General features: G+C 47.0%; 1 protein-coding gene across 4 annotated transcripts in view; it reads right to left on the bottom strand.

Moving 5' to 3' along the window:
• hmcn1 (hemicentin 1) overlaps positions 1 to 16,263 on the bottom strand; it is a 223,525-nt gene extending 207,262 nt beyond the window's left edge. For all 4 annotated transcript variants that reach the window (XM_036978737.1, XM_036978740.1, XM_036978739.1 and 1 more), the window contains exon 1: positions 15,634 to 16,263. In XM_036978737.1, the coding sequence (XP_036834632.1) occupies positions 15,634 to 15,898 (265 nt within the window). In that variant the 5' untranslated portion in view covers positions 15,899 to 16,263. The remainder of the gene's footprint in view (positions 1 to 15,633) is intronic.
• Between the last annotated feature and the right edge of the window lie 442 nt (positions 16,264 to 16,705).

Below are 16,705 nucleotides of genomic sequence, written 5' to 3'. Positions count from 1 at the left end.
GCAGACTTTTCTAGTGCCCGCGCCAATTCGTTGATATGTGCTCACATGCACCACCACCCCCAACTCAACACACAACTCGCCAACAGTCACCACCCGAGCTCAACCCCCCCTGCCAACCCCAACCCAGGCCAGGCCAGACCACCCAAGACCAAACCACCCCAGACCAGACCACTCCAGCCCAGACCACCGCAGACCACCCCAGACCAGACCACCCTACCACAGCCCACCCCAGGCCAGACCACCCAAGCCCACCCCACCCCAGACCACCCCAGACCAGACCACCCCAGACCAGCCCACCCCAGACAAAACCACCCCAGACCAAACCACCCCAGACCAGCCCATTACCCCCCCCCTCTCATCTACATTCCCCCCATTAACCTACATTACCCCCTCACCTACATTACCTCCACCCACTCACCTACATTACCCCCCACTCACCTACATTACCCCCTTCTCACCTACATTACCCCATCTCATCTACATTCCCCCCACTAACCTGCATTACCCCCTCACCAACATTACCTCCCCCCACTCTTCTACATTACCCCCCCACCTACATTACCTCACCCCACCCTCCTACATTACCCCCCCCACTCACTTACATTACCCCCCCTCTCATCTACATTTCCCCCACTAACCTACATTACCCCTCTCACCTACATTACCCCCCTCACCTACATTACCCTTCTTCTCACCTACATTACCCCCCTCCCCACTACATTACCCCTCATTCACCTACATTACCCCCCACTCACCTACATTACCCCCCCTCCCCCCCGCATCCATTGCCTGGTTGCCTGCCAAGAGGGGAGAATCCGACCGCACCACCATTCCTTTACCAGGTACATGTCATTCTGCACACTCCAGTCAGTGCCGGCATTACGGACTCACTGAAGCCTTAGACATGTTTTCATTCAATTGTACATGAATGGCTTACAAGGTAGAGGGAAAAATGTGCTTCTGGGAAAAACAAACCTGATGTTGCGTCATCCCAAACCATGGGAATGATCATTAGCCTTTGGCACGGACAGAGAGTATATCTAATATCCTCCAAATGAGCTTTCCAGACTGGATCCAAACTATGATTTAAAACACGATATAATAAAATTAAGCTGTACCAAAATCGTGCGTAAATAACCTTTTCCCTAATAACGAGCGTCTAGACGATCTTTTAGTGTAATAGGTTCTAATTTGACTGTTAAAAAGCTGAGTTTGGAAAGCTCTGATAGGGTTAGTGTGTTCATCCAGGGGTCCTTGCCTGTTATTATGGATCTCTGCATGCAGCAGGATTTAAATTATTATTCTTTATTTAACTAGGCAAGTCTGTTAAAAACAAATTCTTATTTACAATGACGGCCTACCGGGGAACAGTGGGTTGACTGCCTTGTTCAGGGGCAGAACAACAGATTTATACCTTGTCAGCTCGGAGATTCAATACAGCAACCTTTCAGCTACTGGCCCAAAACTCTAACCACTAGGCTACCTGCCTAGGGGTTGAGTTGAGTACCACAGTGCTTGGCAGCTAGCTAGCTGTCTCTTCTCATTCTGTGGCACTGCCAAGGTCTGAGGGGATGGCCTAGAACAGAGAATACATGCTACAATTCATTCAATTCTTTAATCATTCATCCATTTTCCAACAGGGAGACGATATAAGAGTCATCCTTCCTGTAGCAATGACTCTCCTATCTAGGGTCATCAGACAGAATACAGTGCAGTGTGGTTCTGCAACCTCACTGACTGAGTTGTTCACCCTGCTGGGGAAAAAAACTGATTAGTCCAGCATAAATTTCAAGCTGGTCCATGCTGGTCTAGCTAGTTAGGCTGGCCCAGTAGCTGGTCGAGCTGGTGACCAAACTGGTCCAGCTGCTCAAGATTAAGATCACTTAATTGGTCAATTACACACAACGTCCAACTGAAAAGTGACTTCTGCTTTTAACTCAAAACCTCCAAAAGACACACATACTGTCACGTTCTGACCTTTATTTCCTTTGTTTTGTATTTATTTAGTATGGTCAGGGCGTGAGTTGGGTGGGCAGTCTATGTTTGATTTTCTATGATTTGGGGATTTGTATGTTTCGGCCTAGTATGGTTCTCAATCAGAGGCAGGTGTCATTAGTTGTCTCTGATTGAGAATCATACTTAGGTAGCCTGGGTTGCACTGTTTGTTTGTGGGTGATTGTCTATGTTAGTGGCTTGTGTCAGCAGGTCTTATTTGTAGCTTCACGGTCGTCATTGGTTTATTGTTTTTGTATAGTGTTTCAGTGTTCAGTGTTTTCTTTATTAAAATTCACTATGAACACATACCACGCCCCATATTGGTCCTCTGATCCTTCTCGCCTCTCCTCTTCAGATGAAGAGGAGGAAGACCGTGACACATACATAGAGTTATAGTTTGAGAGAGGTGCTGAGGGCTGCCACACTGAGAGCTGATGTTCTGAGGGGTTAAGTACCTTGCTCAAGGGCACAACGGCATTTAGGTTTTAATACCAGCTCACATCTTGCTAGGATTTGAAGTGGCTTTCCTCCGGTTGGTGGCTTGCCTCTCTAACCACTAGGCTACCTCACATCTTCTGACTAGCATGATCTATTGACTATCTGACTCTCTATCTCGCTATCTCTGTCTGTCACGTGTGCTCCCTCTCCGGCCTCTAGGTCACCAGGCTGCTCGTTATGGTGCACACCTGTCACCATCGTTACGCGCATCAGTGCATTATGACACTCACCTGGACTCCATCACCTCCTTGATTACCTGCCCTTTATATGTCACTCCCTTTGGTTCCTTCCCCAGGTGTCATTGTTTCTGTTTCCTGTCTCTGCGTTGTTCGGGTTTCTTGTTTTGTTCATTAAATTTGCTTCCCGACTCCCAGGGCACACGGAGTGTTTTTGTTTTGGAGGTGATGTTGGGTCCGGGAATCAGAATCGGAGCTACCTAGGAGGCTTCAGCCGGTTTGTCGGATTTCCATGCCTCAGCTGGATCGATAGGCTCCCATGCCTCAGCTGGATCGATAGGCTCCCATGCCTCAGCTGGATCAATAGGCTCCCATGCCTCAGCTGGATCAATAGGCTCCCATGCCTCAGCTGGATCGATAGGCTCCCGTTGCCTCAGCTGGATCGAGAGGCTCCCGTTGCCTCAGCTGGCTCGAGAGGCTCCCGTTGCCTCAGCTGGCTCGAGAGGCTCCCGTTGTCTCAGCTGGATCGATAGGCTCCCGTTGCCTCAGCTGGCTCGATAGGCTCCCGTTGCCTCAGCTGGCTCGATAGGCTCCCGTTGCCTCAGCTGGCTCGAGAGGCTCCCGTTGCCTCAGCTGGCTCGAGAGGTTCCCGTTGCCTCAGCTGGCTCGAGAGGCTCCCGTTGCCTCAGCTGGCTCGAGAGGCTCCCGTTGCCTCAGCTGGCTCGAGAGGCTCCCGTTGCCTCAGCTGGCTCGAGAGGCTCCCGTTGCCTCAGCTGGCTCGAGAGGCTCCCGTTGTCTCAGCTGGCTCGAGAGGCTCCCGTTGCCTCAGCTGGCTCGAGAGGCTCCCGTTGCCTCAGCTGGCTCGAGAGGCTCCCGTTGCCTCAGCTGGCTCGAGAGGCTCCCGTTGCCTCAGCTGGCTCGAGAGGCTCCCGTTGCCTCAGCTGGCTCGAGAGGCTCCCGTTGCCTCAGCTGGCTCGAGAGGCTCCTATGCCTCGACCAAGGCAGCCCGGGGAGGTCTCAGCCGGCTCATCAGGCTCCCGCGCTGAGGAGGGGATACTGTCACGTATGCTCTCTCCCCGGCCTCTAGGTCACCAGGCTGCTCGTTATGGCGCACACCTGTCACCATCGTTACGCGCATCAGTGCATTATGACACTCACCTGGACTCCATCACCTCCTTGATTACCTGCCCTTTATATGTCACTCCCTTTGGTTCCTTCCCCAGGTGTCATTGTTTCTGTTTCATGTCTGTGCGCTGTTCGTGTTTCTTGCTTTGTTCATTTGTTTATTAAATGATACGCTCCCTGAACATGCTTCCCGACTCTCAGCGCACATCTATCCATCTATCCCTAGATCTAGCTCTCTCTCTATCTTTCTCATCTATCTATCCCTCGATCTCTCTCTCTCTCTCTATCTATCTCATCTATCTCTCTCTCTCTCTCTCTCTCTCTCTCTATCTATCTCATCTATCTCTCTCTCTCTCCATCTCTCTCTCTATCTATTTCTCGATCCATCTAACCACGCCCATTATATTTCTCGATCCATCTAACCACGGCCATTATATTTCTCTGCATGCTCAGTTGCAATTCTACGGTTTGTTTTAATACCTGTGTTTTTGATTGATTCATAAATCTTATGCTACACAAAGATAAATAACATACATTTTTCTAAACTAATCCAATCTTAGTTGGACTTCTTGCACCCTTTACTGTTTTGGTGGTTTAGGTAGTCTTATTTATTCATCTTTCTAACCCTGGCAGTCCTTTTGAATGAAGATTGAGGGTGAATACAAGTTCAAATTGTTGGACATCCCCACTCTCTGGCTGGATTCCAATAGGAATTAAATATCCCTTTACAAGCCAGAATAATGTGACTTGCAGGCCTGATGTGGCCACTGTATTAGGGAAAACTAGGCCCTCAAAGTAAGGCCTTATGATTTCTGTATTCTATTGTCTTAAATAATTAAACACTGGTTTTGCTGGTGATCAACAAATGCTGGTACGCTGGTCATCAGCATACCAGCATCACTAGCATACCAGCATAAACTGGTCACGAGCATAACAGCATCACCAGCCTACCAGTATAAGGTGGTCACCAGCATATCAGCATCACTAGCATACCAGCATATACTGGTCACCAGCGTAACAGCACCAAAGTTTCCAAAACACAACGGTCTGGTGTATGCAGGTTTTTTTCAGCAGTGTAGGCATGTCATGCCAAGACAGTTAGTTAACACAACTGACCTCACAGCCCTCAGACAAGCAGCAAAACATGCCTTTATGCAACACAATTCATGTTTCGTCAAAAGAAGGCAGAGTTCGAGGGTTGGATTCCTCTGACGTCACGTTCAACGGTTCACTTTTAAGCTCACCTTGTCACATCTAAGTCACACATCAACACAGCTGTTTGGGTGTATCTGGATTAACTGGTTGACAGTAACAGGAAAATGTGAACACTGAACCAAGAGGAAGTTGATCAATGAGGTGAAACTACAGCTACTATCTTTCATGGGTTTATGATTATTCTGCTTTTTTGTAGATTTTTTTGTATACACTTTATTTAGCCAGGTTCTCCCGCTAATGTCAGCAGACCTCTTTCAAGGGGAGACCTGGCTAAAGGCGTCAGCATGCTTTAATTGATTTTAGGATAACTCAAGAAATCTGTCATTAATTTTGACGTTTTTGCCGAGGAGATCTAACAATTTGACCTAGGATCTTTGGTGCAGTATTTCTCAATGAAAAAATGTGCATGAAAACGAGTCGTCTCTCATTGAATGACAACAAAAACGTATTGAAGAATCCCTAATGTGAACCAATCACAGATGAAGGGGCGTAGACTTCGGCTTCAAATCAAATCAAATCAAAGTTGATTTGTCACGTGCGCCAAATACAACAGGTGTAAACCTTACAGTGAAATGCTTACTTACAGGCTCTAACCAATGGTGCCAAAAAAAAAGGTGTGTGTGTGTGTGTGTGTGTAGGTAAGTAAAGAAATAAAACAACAGTAGAAAGGCATTTGAAAAAAGAGTAGCAAGGCGATATACAGACACCTGTTAGTCAGGCTTATTGAGGTAGTATGTACACGTAGGTATCGTTAAAGTGACTGTGCATATATGATGAACAGAGAGTAGCAGAAGCGTAAAAAGAGGGGTTGGCGGGTGGTGGGACACAATGCAGATAGCCTGGTTAGCCAATGTGCGGGAGCACTGGTTGGTTGGGCCATTTAGGTAGTATGTACATGAATGTATAGTTAAAGTGACTATGCATATAAGATAAACAGAGAGTAGCAGCAGCGTAAAAGAGGGGTTGGGGGGAGGAACACAATGCAAATAGTCCGGGTAACCATTTGGTTACCTGTTCAGGAGTCTTATGGCTTGGGGGTAAAAACTGTTGAGATCCTTTTCGTCCTAGACTTGGCACTCCGGTAGCGCTTGCCATGCGGTAGTAGAGAGAACAGTCTATGACTGGGGTGGCTGGGGTCTTTGACAATTTTCAGGGCCTTCCTCTGACACCGCCTGGTGTAGAGGTCCTGGATGGCAGACAGCTTTGCCCCAGTAATGTACTGGGCCGTACGCACTACCCTCTGAAGTGCCTTGCGGTCGGAGGCCGAGCAATTGCCGTACCAGGCAGTGATGCAACCAGATGCATACTCTTAATGTTGCAGCTGTAGAACCTTTTGAGGATCTCAGGACCAAAGCCAAATCTTTTTAGTCTCCTGAGGGGGAATAGGCTTTGTCGTGCCCTCTTCACGACTGTCTTGGTGTGTTTGGACCAATCTAGTTTGTTGTTGATGTGGACACCAAGGAATTTGAAGCTCTCAACCTGCTCCACTACAGCCCGTCGATGAGAATGGGGACGTGCTCGGTATTCCTTTTCCTGTAGTCCACAATCATCTCCTTAGTCTTGGTTACTTTGAGGGATAGGTTGTTATTCTGGCACCACCCGGCCAGGTTTCTGACTTCCTCCCTATAGGCTGTCTCGTCGTTGTCGGTGATCAGGCCTACCAATGTTGTGTCGTCAGCAAACTTAATGATGGTGTTGGAGTCGTGCCTGGCCATGCAGTCGTGGGTGAACAGGGAGTACAGGAGGGGACTGGGCATGCACCCCTGGGGAGCTCCAGTATTGAGGATCAGCGTGGCAGATGTGTTGTTACCTACCCTTACCACCTGGGGCGGCCCTTCAAGAAGTCCAGGATCCAGTTGCAGAGGAAGGTGTTTAGTCCCATGATCCTTAGCTTAATGATGAGCTTTGAGGGTACTATGGTGTTGAACGCTGAGCTGCAGTCAATGAACAGCATTATCACATAGGTGTTCCTTTTGTCCAGGTGGGAAAGGGCAGTGTGGAGTGCAATAGATATTGCATCATCTGTGGATCTGTTTAGGCGGTATGCAAATTGGAGTGGGTCTAGGATTTCTGGGATAATGGTGTTGATGTGAACCATTACCAGCCTTTCAAAGCACTTAATGGCTACGGACGTGACTGCTAATGGTCTGTAGTCATTTAGGCAGGTTGCCTTTGTTGCCAACCTGCCAGTTGGTCAGCACATGCCCCGAGCACACGTCCTGGTAATCCGTCTGGCCCCGCAGCCTTGTGTATGTTGACCTGTTTAAAGGTCTTACTCACGTCGGCTACGGAGAGCATGATCACACAGTCGTCTGAAACAGCTGAGGCTCTCATGCATGCCTCAGTGTTGCTTGCCTCAAAGCGAGCATAGAAGTGATTTAGCTCGTCTGGTAGGCTCGTGTCACTGGGCAGCTCGCGGCTGTGCTTCCCTTTGTAGTCTGTAATAGTTTGCAGGCCCTGCCACATCCGACAAGCATCGGAGCCGGTGTACTATGATTCAATCTTAGAACTGTATTGACGCTTTGCCTGTTTGATGGTTTGTCGCACGGCATAGCGGGATTTTTTGTAAGCTTCCGTGTTAGAGTCCTGCACCTTGAAAGCGGCAGCTCTACCCTTTAGCTCAGTGTGAATGTTGCCTGTAATCCATGGCTTCTGGTTGGGGCATGTACGTACAGTCACGGTGGGGACGACGTCCTCGATGCACTTATTGATAAAGCCAGTGACTGATGTGGTGTACTCCTCAATGCCATCGGAAGAATCCCGGAACATGTTCCAGTTTGTTCCAGTTTGTTTGACCCGAGTCACTGGTGCTTCCTGTTTAATTTTTGCTTGTAAGCAGGAATCAGGAGGATAGAGTTGTGGTCGGATTTACCAAATGGATGGTGAGGGTGAGCTTTGTACGTGTCTCTGGGTGTGGAGTACAGGTGATCTAGAATTGTTTTCCCTCTGGTTGCACATTTAACATGTTGATGGAACTGATTTAAGTTTCCCTGCATTAAAGTCTCCGGCCACTAGGAGCGCCACCTCTGGGTGAGTGGTTTCCTGTTTACTTATTGCCTTATACAGCTGACTGAGTGAGGTCTTATAGTGCCAGCATCCGTCTGGTGGTAAATAAATAGCCACAAAAAGTATAGCTGAGAACTGTCTAGGCAAGTACTGTGGCCTGCAGTTTATCACAATATACTCAACTTCAGGCGAGCAAAATCTTGAGACTTCCTTAGATTTTGTGCACCAGCTGTTGTTTACAAATATGCACAGACCGCCCCCCCTCGTCTTACCGGAGTGTGCTGTTCTATCTTGCCGGTGCAGCATATATCCCGCTAGCTGAATATCCATGTCATAATTCAGCCACGATTCCGTGAAACATAGGATATTACAGTTTTTTATGTCCCGTTGGTAGGATATTCGTGATCTTACCTCGTCTAGTTTATTGTCCAATGATTGCACGTTGGCAAGTAATATTGACGGTAACGTTAGCTTTCCTAGTTGTCTTCTGCAGGTCCGGACGAGGCATCCGGCTCTTCGTCCTCTCCGTCGCTTCCTTTTGCGAATGATTGGGATGTCTGCCCTGTGGGTTGTTAGGAGAATATTGTGTGAGTCCTGCTTGCTGCTGTTGTTGTTGTTGGCTTGACTCCAGAAAAAAAATTGTGTGCCCGAACAGCCGAAAAAACCCACACTGGTGTCCAAAATATCATCACAAAAGAATGTTGTCACAATATATGCATAAACTCTTCCGAACTGTTCCGGCTGGGAAGCATGTGGACGCCTTTAGACGGCAGGCCATTTGGGTAACAACAAAACCTCACTACTATTAACCTAAAGATTAGCATGGCTGAAAGTGGCTGGAAATGGCTAAAATGGTTGGAACATGGACTGGAAATTTTTTCCAATGTTGGGTCCAGCAAGCCTGTTCAACCTGTAATCAACCTGTAATCAACCTCCCTGTAAGCAGAGCATCATTGTGTAGCTAAATGTCTCTACCTATTTGATCTCTATTTTCTCCCTCTACAAGAAACTTGAAAATCACTGCCAGACATGGATACACTCCCCCCCCTTCTCCCTTCCCTCCCTCCTAGACCCAGTCACTCCACTCAGCTGGCACCACCGTATCAAGTTCAGGCCTTCTTTCACACACAGGCACACAGACAGTGACCTGAGGGAGGCTGTGACATCACAAATTTGCACCGGTCACCAGAGGTCAGATGATATCCCATTATCCAATCATTACAAAGCAGAGAGCACAGACAGACAGAGAATGGAATCACCACCCCCGCCAGGTCACAATCAGGACAGACCAACTCTCAGAAGCTCCAGATGAGACAGAGGCTGTGTCCCAAATGGAACCATATAACCTATGAAGTGCGTTGGTCAAAAGTAGTGCACTACGGAATATGGTGCGATTTGGGACACAGCCCGAGAGTATACAGCCCAGGTTGCAGGAGAAAACACAGAGACCGTGAGGATGGAGACATGGCTGGTTTATGTAGAAAACACAACAAGTCTGCATGATGTTCCAAAGTGACATTAAACTTAGACCAGTGTAAACCTACCTAGACTACAGCTCTTGGTCTACAAACTGCTGAAACAGTAACACAAATGAAGGTGTTGTTTAGAAGTGCTTCCAAACAAGCCCTGAGGTATTCTAAACTTTCCCAGATGAAAGCCCAGGGGGAAACCTTGTAGGAAAACTACAAAGACGCTAAGTGGAGTTTTAAACTATTGCTCTCACAACTCCTGAGGTATAGAGAAAAAATGTGCACGAGTCAAGCACTCCTAAAAATGAAAGGCTATTTTCATATTCCAGGCAGGTCGTTACAAAGATGAAACAGGAGAGGTGAACTGTCCCCTGCCACACTCCTCCTCGACTGCCTCACTACCATTTTCAACCTCAAACCCCCTCCACCGCCTCACCTCGGAATTCCTACTTAGTGGCATCATTATTGACTCTGTCCAGCAACATGCATAGACGCTTGTAATCTCACACGGGCGGGGCGGTTTTCAGACAGAAAATGATGCCACTCCAACAAAGAAAAAGGAGAAGAAAAAACCGTGAGAGGAGAAAAAAGGGATGGATACTACTTTACAAAGGAGTCCCCAGCACCAGCTGATGCTCGTTCATCTACACCATCATCACCTCTCTGATGATTCCACCGCCAGCTAGCAGCATCAGAGTAGCAGTCCAGCACCCAACTACAGGAAACACAGGGTCCAGCACCCAACTACAGACAATACAGGGTCCAGCACCCAACTACAGGCAACACAGGGTCCAGCACCCAACTACAGGAAACACAGGGTCCAGCACCCAACTACAGGCAACACAGGGTCCAGCACCCAACTACAGGAAAGACAGGGTCCAGCACCCAACTACAGGGTCCAGCATCTAACTACAGGCAACACAGGGTCCAGCATCTAACTACAGGCAACACAGGGTCCAGCACCCAACTACAGGAAACACAGGGTCCAGCACCCAACTACAGGAAACACAGGGTCCAGCACCCAACTACAGGCAACACAGGGTCCAGCACCCAACTACAGGAAACACAGGGTCCAGCACCCAACTACAGGCAACACAGAGTCCAGCACCCAACTACAGGCAACACAGAGTCCAGCACCCAACTACAGGCAACACAGAGTCCAGCACACAACTACAGGCAACACAGAGTCCAGCACCCAACTACAGGCAAAACAGAGTCCAGCACCCAACTACAGGTAACACAGGGTCCAGCACCTACAGGCATCACAGGGTCCAGCACCCAACTGCAGGCAACACAGGGTCCAGCACCCAACTGCAGGAAAGACAGGTTCCAGCACCCAACTACAGGAAACACAGGGTCCAGCATCTAACTACAGGCAACACAGAGTCCAGCACCTACAGGCATCACAGGGTCCAGCACCCACCCACAGGCAACACAGGGTCCAGCACCCAACTACAGGCATCACAGGGTCCAGCACCCAACTACAGGCAACACAGAGTCCAGCACCCAACTACAGGCAACACAGGGTCCAGCACCTACAGGCATCACAGGGTCCATCACCCAACTACAGGCAACACAGGGTCTATCACCCAACTACAGGCAACACAGAGTCCAGCAACACAGGGTCCAGAATCCACCTACAGGCAACACAGGGTCCAGCACCTACAGGCATCACAGGGTCCAGCACCCACCCACAGGCAACACAGGGTCCAGCACCTACAGGCATCACAGGGTCCAGCACCCAACTACAGGCAACACAGAGTCCAGCACCCAACTACAGGCAACACAGGGTCCAGCACCTACAGGCATCACAGGGTCCATCACCCAACTACAGGCAACACAGGGTCTATCACCCAACTACAGGCAACACAGAGTCCAGCAACACAGGGTCCAGAATCCACCTACAGGCAACACAGGGTCCAGCACCTACAGGCATCACATGGTCCAGCACCCAACTACAGGCAACACAGAGTCCAGCACCCAACTACAGGCAACACAGGGTCCAGCACCCAACTACAGGAAACACAGGGTCCAGCACCCAACTACAGGAAACACAGGGTCCAGCATCTAACTACAGGCAACACAGGGTCCAGCACCCTGTTCACATTATAGACCTGTAGATCTCTGGTCATCACAACACCTAATACACACTCACACACACACGTACACACACACACACACATACACACACACACGTACACACACACACACACACACACACACACACACACACACACACACACACACACACACACACACACACAGAGGAACGTCCTGTATCTGTTCTGTATACTATTGTATGTTTCCTCCGTATCACTGTAAGTGAGCCTCATTGGCACCTTGTTTTGAAAGAGTCCACTGCCAGAGTGGAAGTGTCGAAGTGGTAATGCTACAATGAATCTCTGACACAAGCCTTCCGCCACTGTACTGTATCAGCAGCATTCTAACAGTGGAAACAGCTCTCTCCTAAGGCCTGTATAAACACAACCCCTCTGCTTCAGTCAAATGACTTGAGAAGTATGTTCTGTCTCCCTGTCTCTCCCTCTCGTCTCTCTCGTTCTCTTCCTCTCTCTCTCTCTCTCTCTGTCTCTCTCCCTCTCAATTCAATTCAATTCAAAGGGCTTTAATGGCATGGGAAACATGTGTTTACAATGCCAAAGCAAGTGAAATAGATAATAAACAAAAGTGAGAAGACACAAAACAACATCTCTCTCTCGCTCTCTCTCTCTCTCTCTCCCTCTCTCTCTCTCTCTCTCTCTCTCTCTCTGCAGGGTGGAATCAAGGGGGGCTTCCTGAGTGTTCTTCACACACAAATTTGACCCCAATATCTCAGCACCCCCACCACACACACACCCTCCAGTCCCATGTTTACTGTGGCAGATTGCACTGTAAATAGTGGGGGCTCTGGGCTCCGATTCAAAGACAGCCAAATCAAACAGGAGGCACTTCCTTATCAGCGAGTAGGATGGAAAACAGAGAAAATGTATGCACATCCACCTGGAACCACTTCCGAATAAGAAACCCTGTAAAAATAAAGCTGTGTCTCTTCAGTGGGATGGGGATGAAATGTCAAACACAAGTAGGGCATAAGTTTACAGGCATGGTGGGCGTCTGTGTTGGCAGTGAAGGACATACAGTCAGCTCCAAAAGCATTGGGACAGTGACACATTTTTAGTTGTTTTTGCTCAGTACTCCAGCACCTTGGGTTTGCATTTCTTGGGGGTATGATATTTATGCATCTGTAACTTTCTCACTCATCATTATTCACGATTCAGGACTATCTATAACAGTGGAGGCTGCTGAGGGGAGGACAACTCATAACCACAAGCCCATCCTCCTCAATTAAGGTGCCACCAACCTCCTGTGCTCTGTAATCATGGTAGCATGCACATTAATGTAAAAGTGTTTCGAAACATATTCTATTCTTATTTACATAAAAGTGACTCCAAAATGACACAATACATGATTTACCAGTAATTTGTATTGGACACAAAATAATCTGAAACAGCAAATGCATCCAACATTGATTAGTTTAATACACATCAGTGAATTTGTCCCATAACTTTCGGTCACCTAAAATGGGGGGACTATGTACAAAAAGTGTTGTAATTTCTAAACGGTTCACCAGATATGGATGAAAATACCTTCAAATTAAAGTTGACACTCTGCACTTTAACCTCATAGTCATTGTATCATTTACAATCCAAAGTGCTGGAGTACAGAGACAAAACAACAAAATGTGTCACTTTCCCAATAGGTTTGGAGCTTATTCTCTCTCCCCCGTAGGCCCCCAGCATACAACACAGACAGGAAAATCTCTCTCTCTCTCTCTCTCTCTCTCTCTCTCTCTCGCTCTGTGCTCAGAAATAGCCACAAATATTCCCTAGAAACCTAGTTAGTATAGGCTTATTTTAACCTTTGCAATACAACTGGTTTACACCTTATAGAGTACCGTCTGTACAAGCCTATATTCAGGGTTGGGGAGTAACTGATGACTACTTCTTGGATTACTTTAAATTCAGAAAATAATATATATTATGACACCTTACGGTTTTCTCAATGATATTCAATTCAGCATTGAAAACAGGCGCAAGTTAGCAAGTCGGACCACAAGTCAGAGACCACTATAATGATAAACCTAATGTGTTTGACAGATCCCTTTTGTCTTCTTCTAATGCCTCTTAAGGGGAAAGTAATCCAAAAGTAACCAGATTACTTTCCTGAGTTTGGGTAATCCTAAAGTTTATTTACTGATCATTTTTTGGACAGGTAATTAGTAATTGTAACGGATTACATTTAAAAAGTAATTTACCCAACCCTGGCTATACAACCTAATGGAGTGTGTGTTATTTGATGACTGCCTCATACTTCATCAGTCGTATGGAAAAGGACCAGAGGTTCAGTTGTTCTTCAAAGGCACGCACTAATTGAATCAGTCATTTGGAATATTTGTATATTCTGTGCATACCTCACTTTCAACTATTTATTTGTCTTGGCCCAGAGGCTCGATTGAGGCGTTATACAAAAATGCTTAAAGAATTTGACATGCTGATTTAAGCATAGGAGCAACACACATCTGGAATACTGCTCTCAGTCACCACGGATCCCCGCTCTCTCTCTCTCTATCTCTCTCTCTCTCGTCTATCTCTCTATCTCTATTCTCTCTCCTCTCTCGCTTCTCTTTCCTCTCTCTCTCCTCTCTATCTCTCCTCTCTATCTCTCTCTCTATCTCTCTCTCTCTCTCTCTCTCTCTCCTCTCTCTCTCTCTCTCTCTCTCTCTCTCTATCTCCTCTCTGTCAGTTGGTTGGTTTAGTAACAGTAGGATGATGATGCTCTGAAACGATAACCAGATATTGTGTGTGTGCATCTTGAAAGACATTCCTGTGCTCTCAGAGGAGGATAGCAGGATGGAAAATCTATTTGGCACAGAAGGTCCAGAAACAATTTCTATGTCAGATCCAGGTTTGGTGTATTAGAGGTCTGGAAAACGAAATGCTCTCTCTCTGCCTTTCTCTCTGTCTCTCTTTCTTTCTCTCTCTCTCTCTGCCTTTCTCTCTGTCTCTCTTTCTTTCTCTCTCTCTCTCTTTCTCTCTCTCTCTCTCTCTCTCTCTTTAACTATCTCTCTCTCTGTCTCTCTCGCTTCATCCTCTCCCTTTCTGTCTTTAACAAGCTCTCTCACCCAAGCACTCACAGCAGCCCCTCACGTTATGGACTGTTTGCTGGCCACTGTGTTGTTGACTGAGCCCCCACCCCCCACTAAGGCCCCCATCACACAACACAAGTCCCTGACAACGGCTTTTGTTGACGATGTACCAGCTAGATGAGTGAATGGTTCTCCCTATTCACAGCTCATAATGACAGACTCAAACATACGCTAACACTCTTTGCCCTCTGTTTTTGGAAAATAAACCTCACTCAGTGTTAGGATCCCCCCCCAAAAGTGTCTAATATATATGGATATGTCATATAGACAATTAGTTGGTGTGAAGTATGTGTGCAGAGTTCAATGCCCTGTCAACTCGCATCTATTCCTCTGACTACATGACACTGGCTTCTTCCGTGTCTAATTTTTACACTTTTCACAGTAAACACAAGGTAGGGCTGCCACATTAGAGTGTGATTTTGTACCTGAAAGGTAATCGCCCTAAACACACTAACTCAAACGGAATGCTAATGATAGTGAATGCGGAGCTGAACATCTGTGTGCGGCGACAGGGAGACAGTGACCCGATGCCGCCTGCGCTGACGTGTGAAGACATTACGCATTCAGAGCCCAGAGTGTGGGTAAACTATTACATTTCTCACGTTTCTGACGACGATGTCTGTTTTTGTTCCAAAGCAGGTCTATTCGTGTAGGTTAGACTAGGCCTATATGTACACATACAAAACAGCTGTATTGTACCACTTACAATAGCAGAGAATTGCAAATACTTCGTTGCGTAAAAAAATCGTTCACAAAAGCGTGTAAATGAAATGCACAACGATATTGTATATTATTAACCAACGTGCCATTGCACAGCAAACAGTTGCAAAGAGAAAGGTATTATTCAGATGAGACAGAGAGAGCATGTTCTTCATGTACACATCATAAATCATTCCTATTTATATTACATGTTTTAATGATTGCAGATCAACCCAGCTTTTCTTACCCGGGTCGTGGAAGGGAACCAATGCATAGTTGTAGAGGGGTCTCTTTGTTCTACTCTGCGACATTTCCAAAATCTTGGATGCCCCTTCAATAACCTGCACGAGATCATCGTACATGGAACCGGTGACATCAAAGACGAACGCCAGGGTGGACGCTCCTTCTGGGATCTCCTCTTTTGTCCCCTCGGTCCCCGTGTTCTGCCCGGAGGACACAGCCACCAGGAGAAGTACCTGCACAAGCAACAATGGCACACGCTTGATGCCCATTTTCAGACCGAACGGTCTATGACGTGTCGCCAACAAAGTTGTAATAGTTTGTGTCTCCGCTCAGAACCTCAGGATGAATCTTGAGGTAAACGGAGAGACATTGGCTCGCTAAAAACAGTAACAAGATAGTGATGAAAAAGCCAATATTGTCTTCCTTTTTTTTAAAGGAGAAAAACGGTGGAAAAGTTTAGATGCTGTCAAAGATGCTCTCGCTCCCTTCAATGTGACCTCCGCCGCCCTTTTGGACCTTCTGAGTTTCTCACACTCTTGTTCTGAAGTTATGAAGGAGCTCAGCTCAGCTGCCGTGTCGGGAGCTCTTGTCCAAACTCTGCAAGTCCCCTTCTCAAAGCTTCTCAAGAGAAGAAAGGCTCAAGGCAAATTGACTCCTTGCAGAATAGCTGCCTTCTGATTGGAGCAGTGGCTATTGGGAGTCCTGCCTGGGATGGGACCCTGTGCATTAAGACATAGCGGTAGACTATACTTGAATTATACAGTAGACACGCGACAAGACATGCAAAGAGAAACACATTTGTTTCATATTGAAATAGTAGGCCTACATGGAAAAAGTACTGTGGCCAACAAAATGAAATGGAATTGATAACACAATAGTATGTATACATGTACAATCAGCTTATTATTTTACCCTAACCCGATTATAACAACTAAGGTTGTATTCCATGAATTAGACTATGTTTTCATTGTCATTGGATTCTTTGTAAACTAACAATGTAGACTATAGTTTCGAAATGTGTTACAAAACAACAGTAATTTCCACTTCATGCAGGAATAACCGTGGAAAGGAGGAGT

The sequence above is a fragment of the Oncorhynchus mykiss genome, chromosome 5, assembly GCF_013265735.2.
Source record: "Oncorhynchus mykiss isolate Arlee chromosome 5, USDA_OmykA_1.1, whole genome shotgun sequence".
NCBI lineage: Eukaryota > Metazoa > Chordata > Actinopteri > Salmoniformes > Salmonidae > Oncorhynchus > Oncorhynchus mykiss.
Note: the sequence above shows the minus strand (reverse complement) of the source record. Positions and strands in the feature narration are given on the sequence as shown.